Consider the following 12,419-nt stretch of genomic DNA (forward strand, 5'->3'; position numbering starts at 1 on the left):
TTTTTCTCTAAATATAACTTGTGCATAATTTTAAATTTAGAATTATTAAATATTGTACTTTTTTAAAACTATTAAATCAGGAAAAAAAGCAATCATTACATAATGACAATATGGATGACACACTATAACACAACTGCACAGGTGAAAAATATGTTTCAAAACACTTTCAAACACAGTATTTACACTTTACTCCCAGTGGAATATGCCCTAAGAACAAAAAGAACATTTAGGAATTCTAAAGTCTATTCAGTGTTATTATTTTTATCAGTCACTTATCTATGGAACTATAATGTATATATTGCAAGATGTATTAAAGTAATTATGTTGGTGTTTTTAAATTAAGGTGAAATAAGTTAAAAAATAAATTTAGTAAAACACCTGTCATATTACATTTGAAATGGAAATATCAGTAGGAATTTATGATTTTTTTCCAACTAAATAGCATTTCTTTGCTCTGTGCAGTTTAAAGTCCAAGGAGCAATACAACTCGGTTGCAATGAGCCAACCTATTACCCAGATGATAACATCTAAATTTCTACAAAAAATAAGTGAGTTGTTTGGGGGTGGGGGGGTAAGTTTGATTCCTGGCCTGGGGAAAAAAGTATGCAAAGTTAACTATTATCTTGCTGTACCAGAAAAAGGGATGATATATAAAATAATTGAGTCATGTCAAAGGAAACAAGAGATTGTTTGTAGGTTGACAAAGATGGGATAATTTTGAATGCAATGGACCAAAACACATCAAATACATAGAAATCTAGAATTCATAATAATACTCAAATTAGGAACCAGCTAGAACATTAACTCATTATTCTGAAAAGTGGCAAATAAAGTGAAAGCAGGGAATGATGGTTTTGCTCTGTTTACATTGTTGAATAACCAACCAATAGTTATTAAGAGAAAGTTTTCTTTATAGAAAAAAAATCACAAGTAATAAATGCAGAAGAAATTATAGAATTTCTATATTACCACTTTGCAGTCTCTAATGAAATAATGGATCTAGGCAATGATTAATAGTGAATGCTAAAAACATTTGGTGAAAGGATGATTGGGAAACTTATAAAAGATAAATAAATCTGATATATTCGATTTCTATTGCTGTCATAAAAAATTACTACAAATTTAGTGGCTTAAAACAATGCAAATTCATTATCTCATGGTACTGTAGCTCAGAAGTCCAAGAGTAGTGTGTCTCACTTCTCTTACCTAGTCAGAAATAAAGTCAGAAATCAAGGTGTTAGCAGGGCTCCATTTCTTTCTGGAGATGTTGAATATACTGGGAATGAATATACTTCCAAACATTCAGGTTTCTGGCAGAACTCACTTCTGTGTGGTTGTAGGACTGAGGTCCCATTTACTTGCTGGCTTTTGGCTGGGGTTCATTACCAGCTTCTAAAGGCCACTTATATTCTTTAGTGGTCTCCTTCCTCCATCTTTATAGTCAGCAATAAGAGTCTAGTCCTTCTTACATTATGACATTTCTGACATCCCCTTCTGTCTCATCTCTCTTTCTCTCTCTTCTGTCTAACCCCAGCCAGGGAAACTTATCTGGTTTTAAGAGCTCGGGTGATTAGATTGGATCCACACATATGCATATAATCCTAGATATAATTTCTTTGTCATAATTAGACCTGCAATGTCCCTTCATAGCAGTACCTAGGTTAGTGTTTTATTGAATAACTAATGCCAGGAACTTGGGTGGGCATGTTTTAGATTTCTGCCTACCTTAGCTGACAACCTGCCGATCTATCACAATCAAATCCAAGTGTAATTTTGGTTAAAAAACAAAAGTGGAGAGTTCAGTCGGCAGACCGAGGAGGCGGTAGTTTGTGAGCAACGCTGTCCGGCTGACCCGAGAGGACCCAGCCGTGGGCTCCGCCCCAGCTCTGGCTTGAACTGCGGCCTGGCGAGGCGATGGCCAACGTGTCGGTGCTGAACGTGGCCGGTGCTGAAAGGGCTGGAGAATCCGAGCCCTTTCCACAGCCCCTTCCGGTTCGAGATCAGCTTCGAGTCCAATGAGGCCCTGGCAGACGACCTGGAGTGGAAGATTATTTATGTCGGCTCAGCTGAGAGTGAGGAGTTTGATCAAATTCTAGATTCAGTGCTCGTTGGGCCTGTCCCAGCAGGGAGACACATGTTTGTCTTTCAGGCTGATGCCCCCAATCCATCCCTCATCCCTGCGAGTGATGCCATTGGTGTGACCGTCCTCCTCATCACCTGTACCTACCATGCGCAGGAATTTATCCGCGTGGGCTACTATGTCAACAACGAGTACTCCGACCCCGAGCTGCGGGAGAACCCGCCCCTGCAGCCAGACTTCTCTCAGCTCCAACGGAACATCTTGGCCTCGAATCCCCGGGTGACCCGTTTCCACATCAACTGGGACAACATGGACAGGCTGGAAGACACAGAGAACCAGGACCCTGCCCTGGGCTGTGGCCTCCCCCTCAGCTGCACCCCTGTCAAAGGCTTGGGGTTCCCTGGCTATATCCCCAGCCTTCTCCCTGAGAACTCCATGGATTGCATCTAACTGGGGGACTGCAGGTCCTACCTGGGCCCAGCCAGGACTGCGGCCTGTCTCCGAACATCTGGAAGGGCCTGCCGGAGAGTCCTGTGGGGGCCATCTGAAGGACTTTGGGGCCATTAACTACTCCAGACCAGTCAAACTTGTCCCCCAGTAAAGAACAGGCCTCAGGTCTCTTCCAGCCCTGGCCCAGAAGGATCATCTCATCTCTACTACCCAGGCTTATAAGAAGCAGGTACTTCAGTTCTTAATTCTGACTTGTGTCCTTTCTCTCTTCCAAACACACTATAAATTCCACTGCAGGCATTCTATCTACCATACTCCTGTGAGTACCATGTACTCACAGCTCTTCCCACAGACTCCCTGGCCTACCTTGAAACTTTGAAGATCAATGGCTGGCAAGGCTTGGACCCTATTGGGCCAAGGCTCCATCGTTCCTTTCTTTTCCCAAACATCTGAGTAGATCCACCCAGCTTTCTGGAGTCAGACAAAAAATCTGGGTTAGAAAGTGGACTTGGGCACAATTTCTGCCCTCCCAGAACAATTTTTAGGTCTTTTCAATCCAACAGCCCCTGGAAAACGCCCCAAAAGTGTGATCAGCAGGATGCTGAACAATGATGGTTGACTCTCAGTCACAACCACCTTCATGTTGCCTCCTAATTCAATCTGGATTTCCCGGAGGCTGCCACTGTGGGGAGATGCCATGTTGGAGGGGCCTGCTGTGCTCGGTCTCAGTGTCAGCATCAGAACCCCTCTGCTAAGACCTCATGCTCTCACGGGACATACTGACGGCATACACGGGCCTCTTGCAGGCATGGGAAGCAGGAGAGACCCTGAAAACCTTCCCCCTGCCATGCTCCCCTCCATGCCCCCATCTCCTTGCTGCTACATGGATGCTGTTGAGATTGCAGTTTGTATATTAAAGGGTTTTTATATTAAATATGTTTGCTTGGTCTAAAAATAAAAATCACTTAATCTAGAAAAAAAAAAGTGGAGACTGAGTTTCTGGTTCTGTATGTAGTTGCTATTGCAATCTAACAACAAGCAAAAGGCCAAACAGACTGAAAAAATCAGCAGTCCTTCTTGAATTCATAAGAGATGAGAGGACATCGCGCAAACCACTGCCTCCAAGATTAGAGAGAGAGACAAATATAATGTAAGGAGTCGTGGCCTGCAAGAGAAGACCAACAGAAACCACCATGGGTGCCGGTGCTTGGCAAAGACAACCTGAGCTGTAACTGACGACTTGCTCGAGGCTCAGTGTGGATAAATCTGGGAATTAAAAACTCTGGGGGAACCCAATCTTGGGGGGTAGGAGTGCTAACAAAATTGTGAGACTTAACCTTTAGACGCTCAACCAGGTTCCCACAGTAAATATTGGAGGAAATTCCTTCCTGCTTTTGGCAGGGGGAGGGAAGAGGAACCATTTTGAAATCTACCACGTCACTTTATGCTTCTTAACAAGGCCTGACCTCAGGGAAAGCTAGTTAGCTAGAGCCTAACCAGCTGGGGTATCATCAGACCCTAATTGACGTTGGGGAAGGAAAATACTCAACAGTAGCTAGTTCTAGCCTACCACAAAAAAGAGAAATACCCAAATCCAGCCCACTCTAGCCATCCTCTCCAACCTAAGGGGGGAGGAAAAAAAATGAGAAACACTGTGAAGTTCACAGTCCAGAAATGAAATCTGGGAACTTATCATAGGACTATAGAGTGTTTTGTCTCTCCCCACACCTTAAAGATCTATTTACAACAGTTCATTTTACCCGGTACCTTATGTTTGCCTATCAAGAAAATAATTTAGTGGTTACCAGAGGGTAAGGGGGATGGGGGTGGCTGATGAGGGTAAGGAGGATCAAATATATGGTGATGGAAGGAGAACTGACTCTGGGTGGCGAACACACAATGGGATTTATAGATGATGTAATACAGAATTGTACACCTAAAATCTATGCAATTTCACTCACAATTGTCACTCCAATAAATTAAAAAAAAAGAAAAAGAAAAAATTACAAGGTATTCCAAAAGTCAACAGTCATAGTTTGAAGAGACAGAGCAAGCATTGGAACCAGACATGTCAGGCAGTTTGAAATTGTCAGATGGTAATTTAAGACTACTATGATTAATATGCTAATGGATGAATAAGTATGCTAGCACAGATGGGCAACATAAGCAGAGAGATGGAAATCCTAAGAAAGAACCAAAAAAAAAATGCTAGAGAAGAAAAATGCTGTCAGAAAAGTGAAGAATGCCTTTGATGGGCTCATTAGTAAATACCGTGTTTCCCCGAAAATAAGGCCTAACCAAAAAATAAGCCCTAGCAAGATTTTTCAGGAGGACATCCCCTGAACATATCCCTAATGCATCTTTTGGCCCAAAAAATAATAAAAGACCTGGTCTTAGTTTTGGGGAAACACAGTAGAAAACACGTGAGGTGGGGCAGCCAGTTGGGTCAGTTGGTTAGAACACAGTGCTCATAACACCAAGGTCGTTGGTTCAATTCCCACATGGATAAATGAGCTGCACCCTCCACAACTAGATTGAAAAAAAACTGACTTGGAGCTTATGGGTTCTGGCAAAACACACTGTTCCTCAATATTCGCCAATAAAAATTAAAATGTAGGTGAAGAAAGGATCTCTGAGCTGGAGGACATATCAATAGAAACTTCAAAATCAGAAAGAATAGAAAACAAAGACCAAACAAACAAACAAGCAAACCAACCAGGATAGAATATCTATAGACTGTTGACAACTACAAAAGATGTGACATACCCACAATGCAAATACCAGAAAGAAAAGAGAGAAAAGAACAGAAGAAATATTTGAAACAATAATGATTAAGAATTTCCCCAAATTCACTCAGACATCAAAACCACAGAACTAAGAAGCAGGATAAAAGCTGGAAAAAAACAAAAACAAAAAATCCTACATCATCATTTTCAAACTGAAAAAAAAAAAAAAAAGTAAAATCACCAGTGGTTGTCAGAGGTCGGAGAAGGGAGGGATGATGAATAGGCAGAGCACAGAGGATTTTTCGGGCAGTGTAAATAGTTCGTATGATACTGGAAAGGTGGATACATGCCATTATACATTTGCGCAAACCCATAGTGTACACCACCATGAGTGACCCATAATGTAAACTATGGACTTGGCTGATGATGATGTCTCCATGTAGCTGCATCAGTTAGAATACGCGTACCCTTCTGACAGGGGATGGTGATAATGGGGGAGGCTGTGCATACGTGGGGGCAAAGAATATATGAACAAAATCTCTGTCCTTTCCTCTCAATTTTGCTATGCACCTACAACTACTTTAAGAAAGCACAACCACAATTAAAAATAATCATTAATAATAATAATAATGCAAGCCTTGAATAATAATTCAAAAATAATAATTAATAATAATAATAATAATAATAATAATAATAATTCAAGCCATCCAAAAAAAAATTTTTTAAGTGGAAATGGGGTGACATATGAAAGAAAATTGCCAAAATGTTAACTGTTGATGCTGGGTGATTGGTCTGTGGGGTTTTATTATATGGTTATAAAATTCTTTCTCCTTCTGTGTATATGATTCCATAATAAAAATAAATAAATAAATAAACCACCACTTTAGAGTTTCCCAGAGTAGTGCCTCAACTGCACTTAAGAATGTATCCATAGATACTTCTCATCCAGCCTTCTAGCTTCTTCTCTGTCCCGACTCGTAACATTACCACTCTGCTTGGAGCAGAGTCTTCGTTGGTGATAGCAATTGGTGAAACCAATGCAACCTTGGGGGCATGGGGAAGGGAACCCGTCTCTTACTATCTAAATGTGCATCGCTAGTCATATCCACTGTTTACAAGTGAACCTATACATTAAACGGTCAGTGGTCTCATAGCCTTTGGCATCCATTCCCAGTGCTCCACTGATAGCTTGCTAAAGAACCTGGCAACCTCCCTATGATTAAATTCACTGCAGCCAGGAAAAAGCACATGCACTGAGTTGCTCTACTTCCTGACCTATTTCCATTTTGCCGGAGGATCTTATTTCTATTCCTATAATGATTCTGACCCTTCAAGCCTCAAAGTTCGCCCCTTAAATTAGTTTAAAGAAATATCATTCTTGCTATAAATAGAATACTAGTTTAACTTACCATAAATAGGAGGTAACTATAAAAAAACAAGCAAAATAAAACTTAGTAATGTTATTAAAATATCTCTAAATTGCCCCATGCTCCAAGTTTAGAGGCTGTCTTATTTGCTGCTGCAAGAGAAAACTCTTCTTAGGTGGTGAATTGGGGCCAAATCAATTTCCACTGTGTCTGCTACTTTGTGTTCTTTCCTTTAGCCTCAATCACCCTCAGTCACAATTATAAAAAATATCATATTTACTTCTCTTTTTTAGGCTGAATTATTCACTATTGTCCATGGTTACCCTGCTTCAGACGATACAAATTGTCACCAAGACATAAAGAAATTCTAGCAACAATACTTTGAATCTTTCTTGTGGTCTGCATATTGTTCATATGATTTTCTGCTTCTTTCTGAGCATCTTTTGACAACTTTTGTCATAAATTAGACACATCATCTCCTTATATTCTGGAAAGAAACAGTCATGAGAACCTTGCCAATTTGCCTAACCTCTATCAATAAATTTATGGACTGGCTGGTCCTTTGCTTCTAGCAACTGCAGGACTTACCTCCTAGTCTAAAAATAATCTTTAGCTGGGTTAGTTTCCTGATCACAGTCCAAAACAGTCAAACGTGGTACAACACAATCTAGAACCCGGGTTTAACAGAGGCTGTGTATGGATGATTATATCTATCATAATTTGGAGCTGGCAGGTACCCTGAATGATATACCCAATATCTCCAAAACAAAATGACTTAAGCTGAATAGTAAATACAATAGAATGAAAGATAAAAGAAAAAAAATGAATGAGGAATATTTGGAAGCTATCATTAGCAGAGAAACATTTTCAAATCCACTCTTTAAAAAAATGGAGGAAGAAACAAAACAGTAATTAAGATTTTGGTGAAGGTTGTTTTGTTCATTTACTTTTGTTTGCTTTTTCCACCAGGACCAAGGTAGACCTGCCTATACAAAAGACTGGCACTTTTTGGTATAGGAGAGATGTGTGATACATCCAGAGTTAGGAACAGACTACAAAGTTAGCCTATTTTAGGTGTAACTAAGAACAGATTGTTGAAGCTGAGAGAAAAATACACAACTCTACAATCTCACCAGAGATATTGTATTATAGCCAAGTTTTAAAAGAAATATAACATCTAAACAGGGCTTATCTGGAGGAATAGAATTGACATTGATGTAATAGTATCTGTGCTTATTCAACAAGATAGGGGAAAGGAAAATTGCTTTCAGCTCAAATAGTACCTTATTGGTTTGGTTCTTATTTTATTAGTTTGATGATAAAGAAGATGTGGAATATTGTTCAGCCACGAGGAAGAAGGAAATTCTGCCATTTGTGACATGAATGGATCTTGAGGACATTATGCTAAGTGAATAAAATCAGACAGAGAAAGACAAATACTATATAATATCACTTATATGTGGAATCTAAAAGTACCAAACTCATAGAAAGAGAGAATAGAATAATGGTTACCAGGGGCTGGGAGGTGGGGAAAATGGGGAGATTTTGGTCAAAGGGACAAACTTCCACTTATACGATGAATAAGTTCCAGGGATCTAAGGCACACCTCGGTGATTATAGTAAACAGTACTGTAGCGTGTACTTGAAAGTAGTTAAGAGAGTAGATATTTAAATGTTCTTGCCACAAAAAAAGGAAACCGTAATAATGTGTTAGTTAACATTAAGGTGATAATCAAATTGCAATAAAAGTATATCAAATCAACAGGTTATATACTTTCAACTTATACAATGTTCTATGTCAATTGTATCTCAATAAAGCTGGGGGAAAAAGGTAATGTGTGTTGACGCAAAATGAACATTAGACTTTACATTAAAGTAGCCGCTATTCATGAAAGTTACAGTTATTTGAAATTTAAGTTTTAAAAGAACTTTATATAGCATCAGATGACCTTGTGGTATAAAACTGACTTGCTAATATTATATATATATATATATATATATATATATATATATATATATATATATATACAGTTAAAAATAAAACAAGGCTCTAATTTGTTTCCTCTGAACTGGTTCTAAAAGCCTGGTTTTCAAGAGGTCGAGGAAGTACAAGTCATCAAATTTGCTCTGTGCAGATGGGGCCACAGAAGGGACCAGACAGGTGAGAGGATGCATGTGACAGTCTTTTATAAGGCTCATCACTTTGACTTGTGAAGAAAAAGAAGACACCATCTGTGCTGTCATCCTTATTAACCTGCTTTGAATAGGCAACATAAACTAAATACTGAGCCTAAGTGAATGAATACAAAACAATATTTACATCAGGGCTATTAAAAATCGAATTAAGAATGAGTAACCTTGCCTCTGTCTGTCATGCTTTTTATAGATATTTTTATAGATAGTTAGCTTTATGACCGAGAAACTGTTTGTTTCGTGGGAAAATACTATGCATTGACTCTGATTTAAATTTGAAACTAGTCATCTACTTTTATACATTAAAGTTACATTTTATTTATATTAGTAAGCTATTAAGTAATATTTAACTGTGCCTCTTACTTTTAATGTTTGAGTAATTTTTAATAAACGATCAGGAAGAGAGGACGTGATTTTGATTTTAACATGTAATTTAGCAAAAAAGAAAGGAGTCAGGGAAAAAAAGAGGAGGAAAATTTTTAATGGTAATTATTCACACTTATTTGCTTGGTTTGACTAAAATTTTGAAACAATAATATTGTCTATTGTAACTACTGGCCTACTGGTTCTATACTATTTGATTGATTTAATTTCTCAGACCCTTAAATAATTTATTTATTTCCTCTTATCATGTCATCCTTGAGGGCAGAGAACTTATACTCTTCAGATTTGCAAAGGTCTGTGTAAACGACTGTGTCACAGTCATTTCTTATTTTTTTGAGTGTCTAGAATTTAGTCGCAAGCCATGTATCTGACCAATTTATATTTCCCTGTGATTCCTGTATCTTATGTCAAGCTAGGTCTCTATCATTTGTATTGCTTAATTTATATTTCTACCCAATTGCCTACTTAGATTTCCTTGCCTCATTTTTAGTACATAAACAAGTTATTAAATGTGTTCTTACTAAATTTGCTAGCTGATTTCATTATCCATAGGATAAAACTGAAACTCCTTAGTACAGCATATAATGTCCTTTACAATTTGACTGAAACTAGTGTCCAGAGCCTCATCTCTTTGATTCCACCTCATATTCTATATGTCAGCGGAGGCTATAGTCTTGCAGTTCATTACACACTAATCCCATAGCCTAACGTGCACATCTCGCCCCTTCATTCTCCCAATAGTTATCTTCAGTATCCAATCCTGCTTCACCCAATGCCTTGCTTATGTGATCCCTCCCATAATTACCATTGTAACTCTTCCAGCACCTTCATTTTTTTAGAGCATACCCTCAAGTAATTTCTTCAGCAATGGGGAATGGAAGGTAAACTTCCTGAATTGTGCATATTGAAGATATCTAAGTTGTGTTCATATTTGAGATCAAAAGTGGATTTAAATCATTGTGAAGAAATTTTATTGCAGAAGTAATATACATTTTTTCAAATGTACTTATAGATTTAGTGTAATTCTAATTAATTTATAAAATTTAAAGAGAATAGGGAATACTATAATATGTGTATTTGTAATAGATGTATATTCCAAAACTGGTACTATTATATATTTAATTTTAATTAATTATAAAATAATTTTTATTTTATTATTTTATTTATTTATTATAAAGAAAGGAACACCATTCTATATAAAGTTATTTACTTATATGTCTGCCCCTTCCTTCTAGACTGGAAGATACTTATTGACAAAAACTATGTCTTATGATTTCCTTTCTAAATATAGAACATTATTACAATTAATGATTCAAATAATAAACTGCAAGTAACAAGAGTGTTGTTTTTGACATGCTAACTCAATATCTTCTCATGGTCATAATCTCTTAGTTCAGATAAATAATAGAATAAAGAAATACCTCCTAAGTGCTAGGTTGAGTCATGTCTGAAAATTTAGAAAATTTGTAGTAGCTTCATTTTATTTTCTGAGCATGATCTTTTACTCATTAGAGCCTATAGCAATATCACTTCTAAATAAGTGCTATGTGTTTACTTTCTGATAGCTTGAAACAAAAGATCTCCTTTGTAGGTGTTTTAAAGACAGTGATTAAAAATATATTACCTAGCCTTGAAGAAAAAAATATAATTCCATATCTTGAGATTCCTGATGAAAAGCAAATACTAAGAGGGTCCTGACATTGCACCACATGTAAGAATAAACAAAGGGAAGGGAGGAGGTATGCTCATAGAGGAACCAAAGTTCAGATGGGAAAAGACAAAACACAGTGTCAAGATTTAGTAATTTCAAGCTTTCAATTAGAAAAATATATAGATATGTGACATTCAGAATTGTACAGACAATTATCCCTTTATGTAGTTTATAAAAAATGTCTGTTATGCTTGCTATGAATCAAGTAGCAATGGCAGCATACAAGAAACTCAGTGTTCAAAGTAAGAATAGCTAGAACTTGAGTAGTTCACCCAAGGGCAACAGAGAACTAGAAAGGGTTCAAGGGCAGTGTTTAAGGAGTTCAATCTTCAAATTCAGTGCTTACACAACCATCAAATCAAGAAAATATATAGACATGGGTAGGTACATTATTTGTAAATTCATGATTTTATTTCTGATTTTTAATGCCATTTTATGAGTTGGGAATGGACTTGGAGGATAATTTAACATTATGTTTTCTCATGATTATGTACACAACCAAATCATATCAAGTGTCTTTTCTGAACACAATAGTACGAAACTAGATCAATTACAAGAAAAAAACTAAAATGCACACAACCACATGGAGGCTAAATAACATGTTACTAAATAATGAATGGGCCAACAATAAGATCAAGGAAGAAATCAAAAGTTACCTTGAGATAAACAAAAATGAAAACACAATGACACCAAAATTATAAGACACAGCAAAAACAGTCCCAAGAGGGAAATTCACAGCAATGCATGCTGACCTCAAGAAACAAGCAAAATCTCAAATAAACGATCAAACTTTACATCTATGGGGACTGGGGGGAAAAACAACAAATAAAGCCCAAAGTGAGCAGAAGGAAGGAAATAACAAAGATCAGAGTGAAAAATAAATGAAATAGGATCTAAAAAGTACAAAAGATCAATGAAACCAAGAGCTGTTTTTTTTTTTTTAAAGATAAACAAAATTGACAAACCTTTATCCAGACTCATCATAATAAAAGAAAGGGGACCCAAATAAATAAAATCAGAAATGAAAAAGAAGTGAGTGACAATGGATACCACAGAAATACAAAAAGTTTTAAGAAACTACCACAAGCAACCGTACGCCAACAAACTGGATAATCTGGAAAAAAATGGATAAGTTCCTAAAAGCATACAATCTTCCAAGGCTGAATCAAATAGAGACAAAAAATCTGAACCAATGAATTACTATTAATGAAAGTGAATCAGTAATCAACAAGCTCCCAACAAACAAGTCCTGGACCAGATGGCTTCACAGATGAATTGTATGCATACCAAATATTCAAAAAAGAATGAACACCTATTCTCCTCAAACTATTCCAAAAAATTCAAGAGGAGGGAAGGTTTCCAAGCTCATTTTATGAGGCCACTATTATTCTGATTCCAAAACCAAAGACATTACAAAAAGGAAAACTATAGGCCGATATTCCTAATGAACATAGATGGAATAATCCTCAACAAAACATAACCAAATTCAGGAATACATTAAAAAGATC

At 37.1% G+C, this 12,419-nt stretch overlaps 1 protein-coding gene across 1 annotated transcript; it reads left to right on the plus strand.

The window, feature by feature from the left end:
- Window positions 1-1,914: 1,914 nt before the first annotated feature.
- On the plus strand, window positions 1,915-2,530 carry LOC308502419 (histone chaperone ASF1B-like; the record flags this gene model as incomplete). The annotated part of the gene is given in 2 exon segments (XM_081060242.1): window positions 1,915-1,944; window positions 1,946-2,530. Coding segments are annotated over 2 exon segments (615 nt in total).
- Between the last annotated feature and the right edge of the window lie 9,889 nt (window positions 2,531-12,419).

The sequence above is a fragment of the Rhinolophus hipposideros genome (assembly GCF_964194185.1).
Source record: "Rhinolophus hipposideros genome assembly, chromosome: 9".
NCBI lineage: Eukaryota > Metazoa > Chordata > Mammalia > Chiroptera > Rhinolophidae > Rhinolophus > Rhinolophus hipposideros.